This window comes from Cardiocondyla obscurior, linkage group LG04, assembly GCF_019399895.1.
Source record: "Cardiocondyla obscurior isolate alpha-2009 linkage group LG04, Cobs3.1, whole genome shotgun sequence".
Taxonomy (NCBI): domain Eukaryota; kingdom Metazoa; phylum Arthropoda; class Insecta; order Hymenoptera; family Formicidae; genus Cardiocondyla; species Cardiocondyla obscurior.
The window spans coordinates 69324-85622 of NC_091867.1; the positions used below are offsets into that span (position 1 = coordinate 69324).

The 16299-nt window shown below is 33.2% G+C and overlaps 2 protein-coding genes across 11 annotated transcripts; both read right to left on the reverse strand.

Annotated features, from left to right (window-relative positions):
• Positions 1–87: 87 nt before the first annotated feature.
• Positions 88–11633, reverse strand: Lqf (epsin homolog lqf). 9 transcript variants are annotated; one of them, XM_070655791.1, is made up of 15 exons: positions 11484–11633; positions 9963–10011; positions 9174–9316; positions 7557–7649; positions 7193–7451; positions 6829–7028; positions 6715–6766; positions 6307–6469; positions 5269–5392; positions 4945–5032; positions 4466–4656; positions 4094–4391; positions 3828–4010; positions 3538–3558; positions 2554–2695 (listed from the first exon to the last, which is right to left on the reverse strand). In XM_070655791.1, the coding sequence occupies exons 3-14, from the start codon at positions 9186–9188 to the stop codon at positions 3542–3544; spliced, it is 1683 nt and encodes a 560-aa protein (XP_070511892.1). In that variant the 5' UTR covers positions 9189–9316; positions 9963–10011; positions 11484–11633; the 3' UTR covers positions 2554–2695; positions 3538–3541. The 9 variants fall into 9 exon arrangements, with proteins under 9 accessions (XP_070511893.1, XP_070511884.1, XP_070511886.1 ...); XM_070655792.1 differs by lacking the exon at positions 3538–3558 and having other exon boundaries at positions 88–2695; positions 4232–4391; XM_070655783.1 differs by lacking the exon at positions 3538–3558 and having other exon boundaries at positions 88–2695.
• A 441-nt stretch (positions 11634–12074) lies between these two features.
• Cdc50 (cell cycle control protein 50A) lies at positions 12075–16148 on the reverse strand. Of its 2 annotated transcripts, XM_070655801.1 has the most exons (5): positions 15898–16148; positions 14830–15669; positions 14548–14713; positions 14172–14229; positions 12075–13162 (listed from the first exon to the last, which is right to left on the reverse strand). In XM_070655801.1, the coding sequence occupies exons 1-4, from the start codon at positions 15947–15949 to the stop codon at positions 14217–14219; spliced, it is 1071 nt and encodes a 356-aa protein (XP_070511902.1). In that variant the 5' UTR covers positions 15950–16148; the 3' UTR covers positions 12075–13162; positions 14172–14216. The 2 variants fall into 2 exon arrangements, with proteins under 2 accessions (XP_070511902.1, XP_070511901.1); XM_070655800.1 differs by lacking the exon at positions 14172–14229.
• Positions 16149–16299: the final 151 nt, after the last annotated feature.

Here is a 16299-nt window from a genome sequence, read left to right on the forward strand (position 1 = left end):
AAGAGTACCAAAGAAGTTTTAAGTGCTTAATTTGAGAAAACTTAAAAATCTTTATATTTATTTGTATAATCATTAATAAGTATATCATTATAATCTACTAAAATATATAATATTTATTTATATAAATGTTCTTTGAATTCTGTTTTCCTGCAATTACATCAGCTCTATAGAAGCTAAACAAAAATATTCCACTGTCCGCACAGGGATGAAGCCGTGTATACATCATGATTACCTGTATACATATACATATTTACTAAATTTAATTATTGAAGTATGATACGTAAAAAAGATGCAGTTCTAATCATAAACGTAACCAAAGTATACAGGATACTGAGTGCATCATCCTATATTCAACAGGCACAATGGCTATTGAAATGGTTTATATTTCCAAACCGTAAAAACAACGATTGTACAATTTCTAGGTATTATCATATACCTGTCGCATATTTTAACTTCATGTCCTGGCGAACATCTGGATAAAAACATATTAAATATACAATTTTACTCGTACAAGCAAATATGTTAAAACTGCATAAAGCCAATAGAAATTATAGTAGATTTAACGATAAATAATACATTGGAATTATTTGCTCGAAGTTTTACTTATTGAAACAGCTTACATCGTGCAACTTCTGATTTATTTATAAACAGGCGAATATAGTTCCCGTTTGTTAATGCTGTATACTGCCAAGGTTTTTTTTCTCTCTTTTTTTTTTTTTGTAAACTTGTAAAAAATAAGTCGTTATTTTTACGAAAAAAGATGCTGAGATACAACCAATTTCTACAATATTAGAAACCAGTTTTTTACTTGTAATTTATGCCAATATACAATTTATAGGCGAATATACAGGGTGTTTCAGATCAGTGGACGGAAATGAAGACGGTAAGTAGAACTAATCAACACAAGTAGAAAAGTCTTGTGTTATTTTGCAAAATTGTCGATTATTATTGAGAGAAAAAAAATAAAAATGTTTAGGCGTAAAAGTAATTTAATTTTTTTTTCAATAATGGTCGACAATTTTGCAAAATGGTATAAGACTTTTCTACTTGTGTCAACTAGTTTTACATACCCTTTTCGTTTCAATCCACTGATCTGGGACACCCTGTATGTATATTGTAAAAAAACTCAACGAAACATTCTACAAATGCAGATTCTAAAAATAACGACATTTGAATGTTCAAAACTAAAAACTTGTGTGTACAACATTACGACAAATAGGGAACGACATATTTTAATAAAGTATATTTTTCATATCGATTGATATACTGCCTGTACTTGTCACATATGTTAAAGAAATCTGATTCGATGTTCGTGTCATGCAAATTTAAAAAAAGCACGGGTAGGCATAAACTTATCTTACAGACTTGTTATAAATTTATCCTATGAGCGATCGGGCTCTTATATAACTCCGGACGTTTACGCAAATGTGAAAAGTGGATTAGTAGAAATAACTCGCTTGTTATTTCAATATCGAAAATCGATGACTCTTGAATACGACAGACAATTATTATCGCTCTTTGAGTTTGATTCTGAGCTACGCCAAATCTGCAAAAGCATCCTCGCGGTCGATCAGAACTTAACCAAAGAAACAGGTAACAAAATTAACGGATTTTCTCTTTAACATATCGTTTAGCGTGGATGCTACTTTCACAGTTACATTTTCGTTTAGAAGTGCTCTGGTGTGCTATAGGTCGCGGTACGCATTCGTGAATAACTGGCAATTCGGCTGTAACAAATTCGTGTATATTTTACAATATACAGTAGCTGCCCGTATTGTGTATTCTGTATTAAAAAGCAAGCCACATCGATTTTTTTTTCCAGACCATAATAGACACATTTTAAGCGTACGACGGTGAACAAAATTCTCGTTATAATAATGCTCTTGCAAATCAATGATTACAGTCTCACAATCTCAGTTTCTTTTTTTTTTGGGGGGGTTTTTTGTTTTTTTTTGTTTTTTTTTCTTCCTTTTCTTTTCTATAGAAAACGTATGTGTACAAAACGCATAAACTGATTTCAATGTTGGCGTTACTTTACATTCTTTCCCAGCAGTCATGCGGTGCTGCCGAGTAATCTTTCCCTGAATTGATTTATACATAAAAAATAGATCGTATAGTGAAGAGTACATATAAAATCTAGTCATATACTGGGATCGCTTAAGCATTCAAAAGTTAAAACATGATTTGTATATTATATTATATCTTTTAACCGTCCAACTATTCACTTAATTACAATTATGCCACACTTCTACCGGTTAATTATTCCACAATAAACTCCAAATAGTACATGCAAAAAAGAAAGAAACTTGTATAAGTGCGCTGCAATATAATTTATCAAAAAGTAATGCTTTAAACTATCAATAAAAATTCCATTGATGGTTATGCGTTTCCTCCGTTCTCTTATTAGTTCTCTTATTATTCACATCTGTCCTTGTTGCCCATAACTGCTATAAGTAAAATCATATCCTTTTTTAACCGTTAACCGAACTCTATATCGTAATATACATATAGAACTGTGGATCACGTTTCACAGTAATTACGTAATTTTCGATTGATCCATCATCAGGCTACGAGAGAAACGGATTAGCCGTAGTAGTTGCGTTTGCTGTCCATGGATCCTGTCGAATCTGATTGATTGTAGGACGGGGTGGTGGCGTCACAGTTGCAAATGGATTTGCTGAATATGACATGGCTGCTGTAAAATTATTTATATACATATAAATATATATATACATGTATATAATATACTTATATATAATTATACATATATATATATATATATATATATAATAATTCTTGTTCACATGAAAGTAGCACCATTATTGTTCGATATGATTTAATATTTGATCCATTTTATATAAACAAATATATGTATATATGTATATATAATCAGAAGAAAAAAAAAGAAATAAATGCAAAAATTAAGAATATTTAAAAAAGGAGACTTATCTAAGAAGAAAAAAAATGTATATATTCCACTAAAATACTTAAAAGATATATTCGAAGAAAGATTTAAATCACAGTACTCTTAAGTAAAAACATAATGTACTTTGGCGCAATATGCGAAAGACGTTGTTATAAGCATAATTATACTGCACATAATAGATGCTTTCCAGCAATGTACACAGGCGACAGACACTGTACAGTACAGTGCCTCGATCAAGTGTTTTCCAATATGACACAAGTCGACGTCGACATAGTCGTAAACAGTTAAAATACTGTGTTCGACCGTGTCGATCGCCATGCATACCAACATATCGCATTTACATTTAGTAGAACTTGGTTTTTTCTGCCGTTTAAAAAGAAGTAAAATTTCTCTCAATTATTAAAAAATCTCTGAAAAAAATACCTTACTTCGATTTACTTCTTTTGCTCAGAGCGCACCGTGACAAAATAAAAAACTAAAAAGTGTTCCAACTACAAGTAGACTCTGTGCAACGCACAAGCAGGATCGACACCGTGTGCCCCTTAACTGGAAAGCACCCAACAATTATCATGCATTCATGCCACATTTTTAATTAGGTTATTGATACTCACGAACTTATTTCCAATGAAATGCTATTTTTTAGACATAGAGCGTGTTACAGCATAAAATATATTCTCTTTTTCCATATTTATTAGTTTACTGAATATCAATTAGATTTCGCCTTTAATGATGTGAGTTATACGATATATATACATATATATATATATATATATATATATATATATATATATATATATATATATATATTACATTCAAGCAATATATGCAAATAAGAGCTATTTTGAATACTGGACTTCTCTTTCTCGATATTTACATCTTTCGACTGCGAATAAAAACTTACTCGCTGGCGCAGGAGCAGATGGCTTCATTGCCGAAGCACTGACAAGATTATCTAAATTAACAAGCGCAGAATTCTCTCCTAAGAAGGATTGTGGGGTCTTCTTCACAGTACCGGTGCTAGCAGGAAGGGTTTCAGTTATGCCACCCAGATCAAAGGGATCAGCTCCCGATGATGACGTCCCACCTGTTTTGAAATTGTATGTTATTACGCAATTTCAATAGACATAATGTTGCATTTTGCGGGGAAACTTTGCGTGACTCAAGTACCGTTGTTCACTGTTTGCGGACTAGTAACGAGTTTTCCCCTGTTACTAATCACGTCAAATTCATCTAAATCACTGAGGGGACTCGCGGCGGCGTTTCCGGTGTTCTGAGTGGAAAAATTGTTGAAACCCGGCCCCGTACCGTTGAAACCGTTGCTAGAATTGAAAGTAGTAGCAGCCGAAGATCCCGACGGCAAATTGTAACCTATATTTTGAGACGATGACACTGCTGCGAAGCCAATGTTATGCGTCAAGTTTGAATTGTTGAATGATGGCGATGGGGACTTGATGCCATCTTGAGCCTATAACAAAAAAGTTTTAGATTAACGAGCTATTACAAATAAATATTCGAAAAATTTTCAAGAACCAATCAAACCTGTTGTTTGTTCGTATCTGATTCAGTGGTAATAGTAGTAGTAGCAGTAGTAGTAGTAGTAGTAGTAGTAGCAGTGGTAGTAGTAGCAGCAGCAGTCGACGGAACTGGTGACCACGGATCATTAGTACGCGGAGGTGATACGACTGCAGTGGAAGATGGAGCAGGTGCTCGCCATGGATCAATAGTGGCAGCTATAATTAAATTATAATTTAAGTTTAATTTAATTATTTGTCCAATGTAACAATAAAACTTTGGAAAATTTGGAGCATTCTTATCTGAGATCGCAATAAAAATGAATATTTGAAACAAGGATCCAAAAATTAAAGTTTAATAAACTAATTGTGAAAAAATAACTGATTATACCTGAGGATTCTGAGAATTATTGGAAATCATCAAAGATGTATGAACATGTAAGAAAAATATATATAAATTAAATAAATATGTAACTATATAAAAAGCTTATTGTCGCAAAAACTCACTTGGTCTTTGTGGAGGAACGGGTGCCCACGGGTCTACCGAAGGTGACGTGCTACTCGTTGTTGGAACACTCCATGGATCGTTCTGCGGCTATAAAACGATAATTTTTTTTTTCATTAATTTGTCAATCTCTCTATTAAAACCGTTATTCCATCTTTGAATATTCTTTTAAATACATATTTAATGTTCTCCAACATTCGTTGAGCATACTTTACACATATAAAATTCAGATAAATCCAAACACTGGGGCATCATGCAAAAAAATTACTTTGTGTGTTTAACGTGCAAAATACGATCGTTAAGTAGGCAGCACAATTAGCAAGTACCTGTGGTCTAGGCGGTGGTGCTGTTATTGGAATACCCCAGGGATCAGTTTGTACAGAAGAGCCGCTCGCTTCTCCCAAATTTACATCGAGTAAATCTAACATATGGCTTTGTTTCTCAGGAGTTCTGAAATATAAATATAACATATACATACGTACTTTACAGAGTGACAATTTGAAAACTTTCAATGCTGTTTTTTTTTTTTTTTTTTTTTTAAATCAGTTTTTTGTTTTAAAGAAAAGTATTTAGATAAAAGTTGTATGACTTCAAAGAACACACAAAATAATACCAATGTCGGTGCCAGGGTAGTGACCAATATCACACAAAGATCATTTTTATTTTTTTTTTTTTAATAAAACCTATTATTTCTCATTAGATATAGCTGATCTCAAAAGCTTTCCAAAACAGTATAATAAAGTTCTTTTTTTTTCTTTCTCCAAGTTATACGAATATGCAATAAAACTAAAAAAATATGCTATAAAAAAATGTAAAGTTACTACTCTTCTTGTATGTACCCTGCACGCCTATTAAGATTCTACAGTCTGTATCTTTTTTTCATATTTGTTTGGCTTATTTTAAGAGCTTTTCAAAATATAATTAAATATTTTTATAAAGTTATTTTTTTTATATAATATAAAGGTGCGAATGTCATTGGTAACGTAACTGTCAAACTTTATTAACTTGAAAAGTACTTAAAAAAAAAAAAACAATTCTTAATTATACCATTGTAAAAAGCTCTCGAAATAAGCTATAAGAATATCTAATAAAAGAAGGTTTTATTTAAAAAAATTAAGTTTTCGTTTATATGACCTTAGCAAGTTCACACAAACCAATTATAGACAATAGCATTATCTTATACCTCCCTCCCTCACCCCCCTTAAACTAACATTAGTCTGAAACATTTTTCTCTAAAACTGAAAACAAAAAATATTAAATCTGAAAATTTTCAAATTAACACCTTGTACACATGACGTTGTCCCGTTACTACGCTGCTAAGCTTGTTTTTAAATAAATTACGCTAAATTTTGCTGATTACTCACTTAAAATCTTGCTGACTTTGACTGAGAGCTAATTGCAATCTAACGTCATCGCTGCGTCTTCTTTGCTCTTCTTGCTCTGCTTCTTCTCTAGACATGGCCAAGGCTAGCTGCAGTTGTAATTCTTCTTCGCCTACCGTTTGTGGTCTTGCAGCTTCCAATTCCGCTGTAAAAAATACTTGGTTATTTTTATGTAAAGTAATTAACGTTTTCATTTAACATACATGCGGAATCTAAACGAGATATAAGAAAAAAAAATTTACAATAAACATATATCAAAATTATTTTGTCCCAGTTGAATCATAAGTAATTATCAATTTTAAAATGTTGATTAAAAAAAAACTACGCACACTCTCTCAAGACTGATTTTAAAACAAAAAGAACAAGAGAAAATTATAAATAAGAACTTACTGGGACGTCTGGCCGTTGAATCGGACAAATGACAAGGTTCCCAATCTTGAAACTGAAATATAATAACATATAAATTTATAGTTCTTAATCGTTTATTGATAACACACTACTTACATCGCTACTAATAGGTGACATTGTGTCCAGACCGTCACTTCCAAAACCACTGACCGATTGCGCAAATCTCTCTTTCGCCTTCAATGCTCTAGCTCGTTCGTTTCTCAATCTCTCGTCATCTTTTAGTAAGGCCACTAATTGTTTTGCTTTTTCCCGTACATTAATTCCTTGATCTTTATGTCCATCCATGTATTGAAAATCTATGCAAAAATAAATATAAAAAAAAAATTTTTTATTTTATTAATTACAATTTTACACGTTATTTCTGTATTTTATTAACATACCGAGCTTTAATTTTTCAATAGCATATCGTACCTATAATTATTTAACTTTATATATTATAAAGAAATTTTGTATCCGTTACCTTTTAGAGTTTGAATGGCAAAAATATTCTCTTTGCATTGCTGTGCCACTTTTTCGCTTCCTGTCTTGATAAGATATTCCAAGAGAACTAAAGCTTTGTATACATGTCGCCAGTTTTTCCCATGATCATTTAACCGTTTCCACAGCATTTGCATAATTTCCGTAAATGCTACAACATTGTATGTTAAATCGGCAATTTCTGCCATAAGTGTACTACTTGGACCCCAAGGATCATTGCTGGTAGCTTTTCGTACAGCTTTCTATTAGAAAAAAAATAAATAAACAATTATTTCATATTAATAATTATTATTTTTACATATAATGTAAAGTAAAGTTAGGTAATGTAAAAAGATTTCACTAATCACCTGAGCATTGCTATAATTATGGGCAAGATTCATAATATCTCGCCTAATACCTGCTAGATTCACTTGCATGACGTCTTGCCCTTGTCTTCTCATCTAAAACATTATCGTTGTATGTTACTCAATTGCAGTATAATGCATTTTGGCTCTAAGACCCCATATTTATTATCGAATTAAGTATAAAGTAAAACGAAAAGATCACACGTTGTATCAAATATTTGATAGAAATTGTTATTAAAAGGATTTGTTCCATAAAAATTTGTTAATAGTTGAAAAATTCACAAATTTATAATATAAACCTCGACTAATCCTTAACATAGGTAGTTTCTGTATAATTGTGCTATAATATAAAAATAATAACAGGTCAATTATGACGCAAGTAGTGTTGTCTCATAATAAATATGGGTATTTTGCTTACACGTGAAAGCCATGCAGCTACAAGTATGCATTATTTTAAACATTATTATTATTATACAAACCTAATAATATTAGAACCAAATTTATTAACAAAGTATCAAGTATAATTGTACTTTAATAAGTTAATAAATAGTATTCTAGGTATGCATATCAATCTAACTATTTGAACAAAATAAACGTTAGAAAAAAAAGTCGTGAAAAGAGAATGTACTAAGAGAATGTACTGAAATACTTATCTTTAATAATACAATTTTATCAATATTTTTTATAATTATGAAAAAATATTTATTTTTAAACATTAATAAGATTTGTATAAGGTATATATAACAAATAAATAAAATTACCATACTATTTAGCGAAAAAAAACTATGCCTTTCTGTGCAAATATAAAAAGTCATTGAGTTTCGAAATGAAAGAGAATGTACTTTTTTTTTTTCTTTTTTTTTTCTTAATCATATGGAAATCAGTTCTTTTGAGATGTGCCTATATATAAATTTATAATTAACATTATCTCTCTTTTTCTCTCTATCTTATCTGAGATAAGTATCATTCAGAGCTACATATAGAGTGTAGCTATAAAATTTTTAACAAATTGATTCCAGATAGTTGATACAATATGTAATGCAAAATAGTGACTTGCATAATGTCATAATCAATTTCACCATCTGCCAGCTAATAATGGTGAGCATCATAACAAAAAAGTGGAAAAACAAATGTACAGGATGTCTCAGACCAAACAAAGGAGCCATTGAGAGTAGGTAGGTCTTTTAGAGACAAGTAAAAAAGTTGTACATCATATTGTAAGATTTTCAACCGTTGTTGAGAAAAAATTTAAATGTTTAGCGTTAAAGCGACAAGGAAGCTACGAATGAATGAACGCGACAGGCGACAACGCCATGCGTCTGTTGCTCTTCTGCTTGTCTCTAAAAGGCCTACCTACTCTCAATGGCTCCTTCGTTTTGTCCGAGACATCCTGTATAATATCACGCAACACGCGCGCGCTCGTAGCAGCAGCAGCAGCAGCAGCAGCAGCAGCAATAACCCTCCGTTTTTTTATTTCATTATATCAAATTATTCTTTACAAAGACTGATAATAATAAAATCTTGTAATGCATGTAATAATATGCTCTGACATCGAACATCTCGTTATTACGAGTGAGTAATAATTGTTAATTCAGCGATTATGAAATCATTGGAATTTACCTTCTGCATCGCCATTCTTGATTAATGAAATATCGCTGGAGTTGTTGAACAAGTTCTAGGTTTTGCCCCCAAATTACCGAAAACCTGCGACTACTTCGATTCACAACAAAAGCCTAGACTGTCCTAGGTGACACGATAAATAACTACGAGAAACTTCATATATTAATTTAATATTCCTTAAACGCATGAAATATTATTCTGCATATGAATGATAACGACACATTTAACTTGTCAACCATTGTGATATTATGCAAATAAATATTACGTGAAATCATCAAAATTTTGAATAAATTTAACAAGATTATGCATGTGCGTGATAAAAAGGAACAATATGATGTATGTCCTACGGCATAAAAATTATATTAAGAATAGAATCAAAAATTAATGAAAAAAATATTGCGTTTTGTTTTTCATAGGCACAGCTCATATACTTATTTCCTAAGCTCCACTCAAATTATATTTAATATAAAATGTGACTAACGTCGCACGAAAATATTGTCAAGTATAAATGCACGTCTTTTGATAGTAACTTATTGTAGTTTAGTGATAAAATGAAAAGAAATAGTTATATCTATGTGTATATAAACACACACATACACCCCCACGTGCAATCAAATATTAATTTAAACAATATATATACATCACGCTTGATATGAGAAAAATTACAACCTGAAGTTTAACGCTTATATAGAAACCTTTGGAGGAAAATACCTATTGTTAAGATTACCCTGTTTACAAATGACAGAGTGCATGCAGAAAGCAAGCGTCTGCAGGGTGAAAATTACTTACATTGATGATAAAGATGTTGCACCTTCCTTTAGCGAATCGTACACTTTTTCTGGAAAAGAGGAAAAGCAAGGTGAGCTTTGTTACGGTTCCGCTGTATTTTTGTTGTATTACATCTCATGGCTGATATTATTGTACACACATCCGACAACGACATTGTCAAACACAGCGATTGGTTGAGGAATAGAATATTTCTTGAATCTCTATAAATTTTCTATCTCATGGCCAATCGCTACGTCTACTCTGACAATGTCGTTGTCAAATGTGTCGTAATATGTGCAATAGTACCCACAATAAGGATCGTAGCGGGACGATTTTATTCCTCAATGACAATACCCCCAAAATTCATTATATGGATTGCTCTACTTTTTTTTTTAAATGACTTGAGAATTTGGGCTGAAGATTGCTTTCGACGCTGTGCTGCCGTTTTCCTTCCAAAGTGACGATCAAAGTCTTTAGTAGCATCCACACCATATTTGCTCACCAGAAACATCCCCAATATCGTTAGTTAAACGTCGTACTCCTTTACAATCACATACACCTGCACTCGCAGTACTAATCAAGTCTTCCCCCTACTGTTGAGCATGACTATGCAAATAACGTCACTCACGGTTGTTTACGGAAAGTAAAGAGTACAAACACACGACTGACAAAGAGCTAGAAGGTACGTTATCTGCTCAAGTTCTTTGTAAGGCTTCCTTCAGTCACGACGTTAACAGCATTATACATGTAATTGACCGTGAAAGTATCGATCACATCATCCTTTCGCCCTGCCCAATTGACTTTCTATTCTCCGGGTGTCAGACTCGGACACGTGTCAATACTCATAACTCGACTCGTGGTGGTCACGTCAGAATTGGGAAACGGCAACCAGCGAGCGACGTAAACAATCTGTGAGGATTACATACTTAAGAAACCTGGGGACGAAGCTAATCACTAGCTGGGAGCTAGTGACGCTAGGGTACTCAAGACGCCCGCGTTACCTCAATGTGTTTACGCGTAGCGGGTGAAAGCGGGAGACGGGGGAGAGGAGAAGGGAAGGAAAGGCGGTGAGAGGGGGGACAGGAAATTCCTACTATTGTACAATTGCTGGTGGATTCAGAGCCTCAGAGGTCGAGTCCGTTCCACGTTGGACGTCGACGACGGCAGAGAAAGGCGAGAGTCGTTTCCTCCGAAGCGTAACCCGCCCACCGAGGGGCTAGCTCCTCGTCGCGCCCGATGAGCTCCAAGTAGACGCGTATATGCACGTACATACATACGACGACACGTCAGTCTTGCGGGGGGTATCTCCGTTGTCGCAAGCCTGGGGGGGTGGAGAGAACGGGCGCGGCTCTCGCTATATCTTACGAGGGTAGATATTTTGCCGCGGTCATCGCGCGAAAAACGGTCGATTCAGGCCTCATTGTCGCGTCCACCCGACTCGACCGAGTGACCACGATCACGGGAACGGCGACAACAGCCGTTTTCTTTTCTTTTTCCTTTTTTCTATTTCTTTTTTTCTTTTTTTCTTTTTCACCTACTCACCCCTCACGTCTGCAGGCGACTACCACTCGGAAATTTGGAAACGCGGGAGCTCGCGAAACGGAGAAACGGAGAACAGAGAGTTGAACTTAATAAGTAAGACACTTATGACAAGTCCATTCACAGGCACTGTCGAATTGTACGATTGCGGGGTAAGATGGCGCTCGGGAAAACATTTCCGCTCTCCGCCCGCCGCGTCGCGTCGCGTCGCGTCGCGCCGCGCCCGCGCCCGCGCCCGCGCATGACACGACGAGCGTCGCGTTTCTGCTCTAAATTCCTGCTTCTCGTTTCAAGGCAGGCAAATTCCAATCGGTGGGGAAGTTTAAATTCTCGATTGAATGAATCGGCGATTTGCAGAATCTCCATTCTCCATCACGAGGAAATGTATAGATAATTTTTTTGAGATATTTGATGATAAAATTAACTGTATGTGTATTAAACTGTAACTTACATTACTATATGCGAATGTAAAATATCTCGAACAGAAATAGAAAACAAATACAAGGATTGTTGCAAGATAGCGTTTTTGTTGCTGTTTTACATTATTTATTGGCAGTTGATGATTTGTAAAGAAAAAGAATATATCCATGCAGATTTTTCAACAGTTTCTTTTTATTTTTATTATATTCACAGTAGACTAGATTGATCTTACAAGTGGTTTATATGTATAATCGCAATAGGATCATAATATATATTTTGTTTTTACACGGCTATCCCTTCAGTTATGTCCACTCAATGTGCCCTGTATATCTAATTAAGGCACAATAAATTAAAACTGCACTCAGAAGAAAGATTCTGAGATCCCTGCAGAGATATTTAAATTAACAAATTAATTGTGTAGATGTACATTATACTGCTCAAGATTAACATTTAAACGCTATTTTATTTGACGACGGCAAAAGATTGCCGTTTTCAAGTACTTTCGTCAACCATTGTCCACAAAAACACAATATTGGCCGTTGGATATAATGATACTACTTTTGTATGTAAATTTGTTATTTTTTAAATAAAAAATTTCATGTAAGAAGCATTATCGAAATATGTTCATGTACACACACACACACACACGCACGTATCGTTAATATCTACACCTTTCTCATCTTTATCTCACGCTTTCAAGACATCTAGAAATTGCAGGTGCAGAACAAGTTCGTATAGAATCTACAAGTTACATAATTCCGCAGAATAAATATAAATATTTAATACCGCTAATATTTAAGTAGTTATTTTCGTAAAATCTAACAGTTTAAAGAAAATCTTGTGTATTATGAAGATATTAAACTTTCAACGATCGAATAAATCATTGTTAAAACTTCTTTACATCACAAGTCAACGACAAATAATTGGTGCAAAAACGTTACCGTGTGCTTTTATTAAATTGAACAAATATTGACGCAGAGTATGAAATATCTCAAAAAGAAAATGGTAAACATTTCTACATTTCTACGTTATAGTTTTCAAAACTTAAAATATTAAGTATAGCTGTAGTGACGTAATTTAAATATTAATAATAATATTTCCGTAATTTATTGTAAAAAAACGTTTAAAAGAAATTTACTTGTCCAACGATAATCAATAGACTTGATCACAACGATGCAAATAGTGTCCATTTCAAGTAAATAAAATGTTACTAATTGTGATGATATTCCGTTGTTGGAGTCACATTGATCAGGTCGGCGGTACTAAAAGAAGAAAAGTATATATTGTAATAAATACAAAAAAAAAAAAAAAAATGCAGATAATTTTTCAATCCGTTAATAAGATAAGACTCAAGACTATTATAATAGAAGCACAGAGAAGATGATCAAAATGCCTCGAAATGTAATAATACGTGTAAATTAAAAATACATACTTATTACCGATTTTAAATATTCTTTTTTCAGAACATGCAACATGCTTTTTATTTATAATGTGCATATCGTATTAGATTTTAATCAAATTTCAAAGTTATTCATTGCCACAAAAGAATTTCTATCATAGTTTTTACTACTTATAATAATTATTACTAGGATTCTTCAAGGATATATTAAACCTATGTAAATTCTTGCTTAATTTCGTGCAAATAAATAAGATCTACAACTATTTCCAAATTAAAATTCTAAAAATACACATACATCTATACTATATGTATACATGTAATAAATGTAATAAAATACAAAACATATACATAACACAAAGCTACAGAACAAGTAGATAATTAAAGTAATGATAATGAAATTACTTGGGCAAACAAAGAAAAATTTTGACAAAATAGTTTGTTTCTCAGTTTCACATGTGTATCATTATCTAAATATATGTAAATAAACCAAAAAGTCAGGTGTACTCCAAAAGGAAAAATAAACACTATTATATACATGTGTATCATTATCTTAAATAATATAAATTATAACTATGGAATTTATCCAAAGAATGCTCATAGTTGCATTTTAAAAACAATCTTCTGAGAAACATAGCAAAGAAATACACACATATTCCGATAAAGCGCACAATACACCAAATATGACCAGTTGAGTAAGTTATTTTTATTTTTGCAATAAAATTTTGAGCAAATTAATATTATTCTTGATATTTTATAGAGAGGAGTAATGAAACCTAAGCATAAACATTTCCCAATTGGTCATATTTAAACGAGACAACATTTTGCATTCCAGTTATAAAGGAGAGACAGAACACGATATCACAAACACTTACAAGAACATATATGGGTGCCTTAAGAATACTTTCTTGTAGCCGTCTTTACATTAGTTTGCTGTATAACATATATTAGATTATATTATCAACTTGTGTTAAAACAAAAACAAAAAAAACGTCAAGTTAAATGTTGATTTATCAACCTAACCTAAGAGATCATTATTAAAAAAAAAAAAATAAAAATGCAAATAAGATAGTGCATGTTTGATATTATGTAAGACTTGAGTACATTTCTAAATATTGCAATTATTAATCTTAATTTAATATATCAATAATTCATATACTCCTTCACCACATAAATGTTAAACAGGACGTTCTATTTGTTTGTCGATTATAGTTATAGAAATAATTGAAATATATAAACTGTTTTAATTACCTTTTAGAACATTTAATATGTATAATGAGTAGCGCTACACCTAATAATAAGCACAAACTCCCAACAACAATATATGCAATACCAAGAAAGGGATTCTTTCCTCCCAAAAGTGAAGTTGTACTTAAAATCATTTTTTTCTTTCCATTAAAGGCAGATACTGAAAATGCTGCAAAGAATATTTGTAAATGTTATTTAATTTAATTTAATATATACACACATGCATACACACATAATTATATACACTAATTGCTATAATTTAATAACCACTTAATTCATACTTACAATATTTAATTTCAAGAGAGTAATTTCCTGCAACCAAACCATTCTTAAAGCCGTGTTCACTGTGATCGACTCTACGATAGAGTTTTCTGAAAGAAGGCAATGCAGCAGTTCTCATCCATACAATTAAATCTTCATTTTGAAATCCGTTATTGCTTGGATCCATAGGATCCAATTGCCAAATATTTTTAGTCCAATTCTTAGGCTTGCGAAAATTTACAAATGCATCTTCAAGCTTGTCTGAATACTCTGGGTTTCTAAATTTAATCCTTTTATCAGATGGCCAGGCTATGCCAGTTCTTAATAACGGTACGTATCCTTTATGTTTTACGGAATAAAGCCTAAGTTCATCGCTAAAAAGTGAATTTGCAATAGCACCACATGGAGCAATGGCGTATCTAGTGCCATTTTCTTCTACATAGGCAAATGGCTCACAGTCACTTGAAACCTTTCCTTCTTCCAAGTGTCCTAGCAATTGACTGTCATCTCGAGATTTTACGTATCTACGATGATTCTGGTAGAAATTTGTCAGGCCATAATACATGTAGACTTTGCCAGCAAAGTCTGTGGATAGTTGAAAGTCTATCTTACACTCACACTCTAGAGACGGATCTGCTGCGATGACATCTGCACACCTTTTAATTGGTCCACCATTTACAAGACTCTCGGTAGAATTACAGTTGGTATAGTCTATAATGTGTTCCTTAACTTCATCCGAAAAATAAAGCAATCCAATGCCGACTGGTATAAATGCGACTCCAATCACAAAAAATGTCGGTAAAACTGTGCCAGCTGTAAGTATTGGTTGCCAGGCTGGTAGCCGCTGCTGCTTGAACGCACTATCTGTGTAAAAATGAAGAAAAATGCGATTACTCTGATAATAAATTAGGGAAACGTGCGAAATTGTCTATTCTTTTCCCTTTTATTTTGAGAGGGTCAGTTATTAAGCAAAATGTCGCTGGAAATTGATGAAAAAAACATTTTTACTCGTTGACCTCGCTTAATTATTAAATTAAGATTGTTTAATCGTTTGGTTTATTTCAACCTTCTAACGATCGATTAAGTGCTTACCCGATGGCTTTTTCGATTTAGGCACCTCATCGGCCTCGCTGATGGACGTCATGATTCTAAAAATAGTGACACGACAACCGACACTTAAATTTGACAAGTTTCAATAACCTAATCAGTGAGGTCTTGGTCTTGGCTGTCTCAACTTCTCGCATTTTCTGATGGCGACGGAAGCTTAATTAGTCGGCAACTTCCGGTTGTAGAAACAGTGCAGAGTGCAGCACCAGCTCGAGACGTGATTCACATATGATACGCGTACCGCGTACGTAGTACGTAGCGTAGTTAGTACGTCTGACTCGCGATAGTCGCGACGACGTATTTATACGTATGGTACGTTTTCCAACGTTTTCAGCGCAATCCCACTCGTATTGTACATACATACGTATGTATGTATGTATGTATGTT

Bases quoted from the DNA above. Each gene is read 5' to 3' on its own strand.
- Lqf (XM_070655783.1), bottom strand. The intron at 7,029-7,192 runs GTAACGGATACA...ATTTTTGCATAG, and splicing joins TGCCATTCAAACTCTAAAAG to ATTTTCAATACATGGATGGA. The intron at 5,393-6,306 runs GTGAGTAATCAG...TTTATATTTCAG, and splicing joins CAAAGTCAGCAAGATTTTAA to AACTCCTGAGAAACAAAGCC.
- Cdc50 (XM_070655800.1), bottom strand. From the start codon at position 15,949: ATGACGTCCATCAGCGAGGCCGATGAGGTGCCTAAATCGAAAAAGCCA. The intron at 14,714-14,829 runs GTAAGTATGAAT...TATTCTTTGCAG, and splicing joins CTCTCTTGAAATTAAATATT to CATTTTCAGTATCTGCCTTT. The intron at 13,163-14,547 runs GTAATTAAAACA...TTCTTCTTTTAG, and splicing joins CATATTAAATGTTCTAAAAG to TACCGCCGACCTGATCAATG.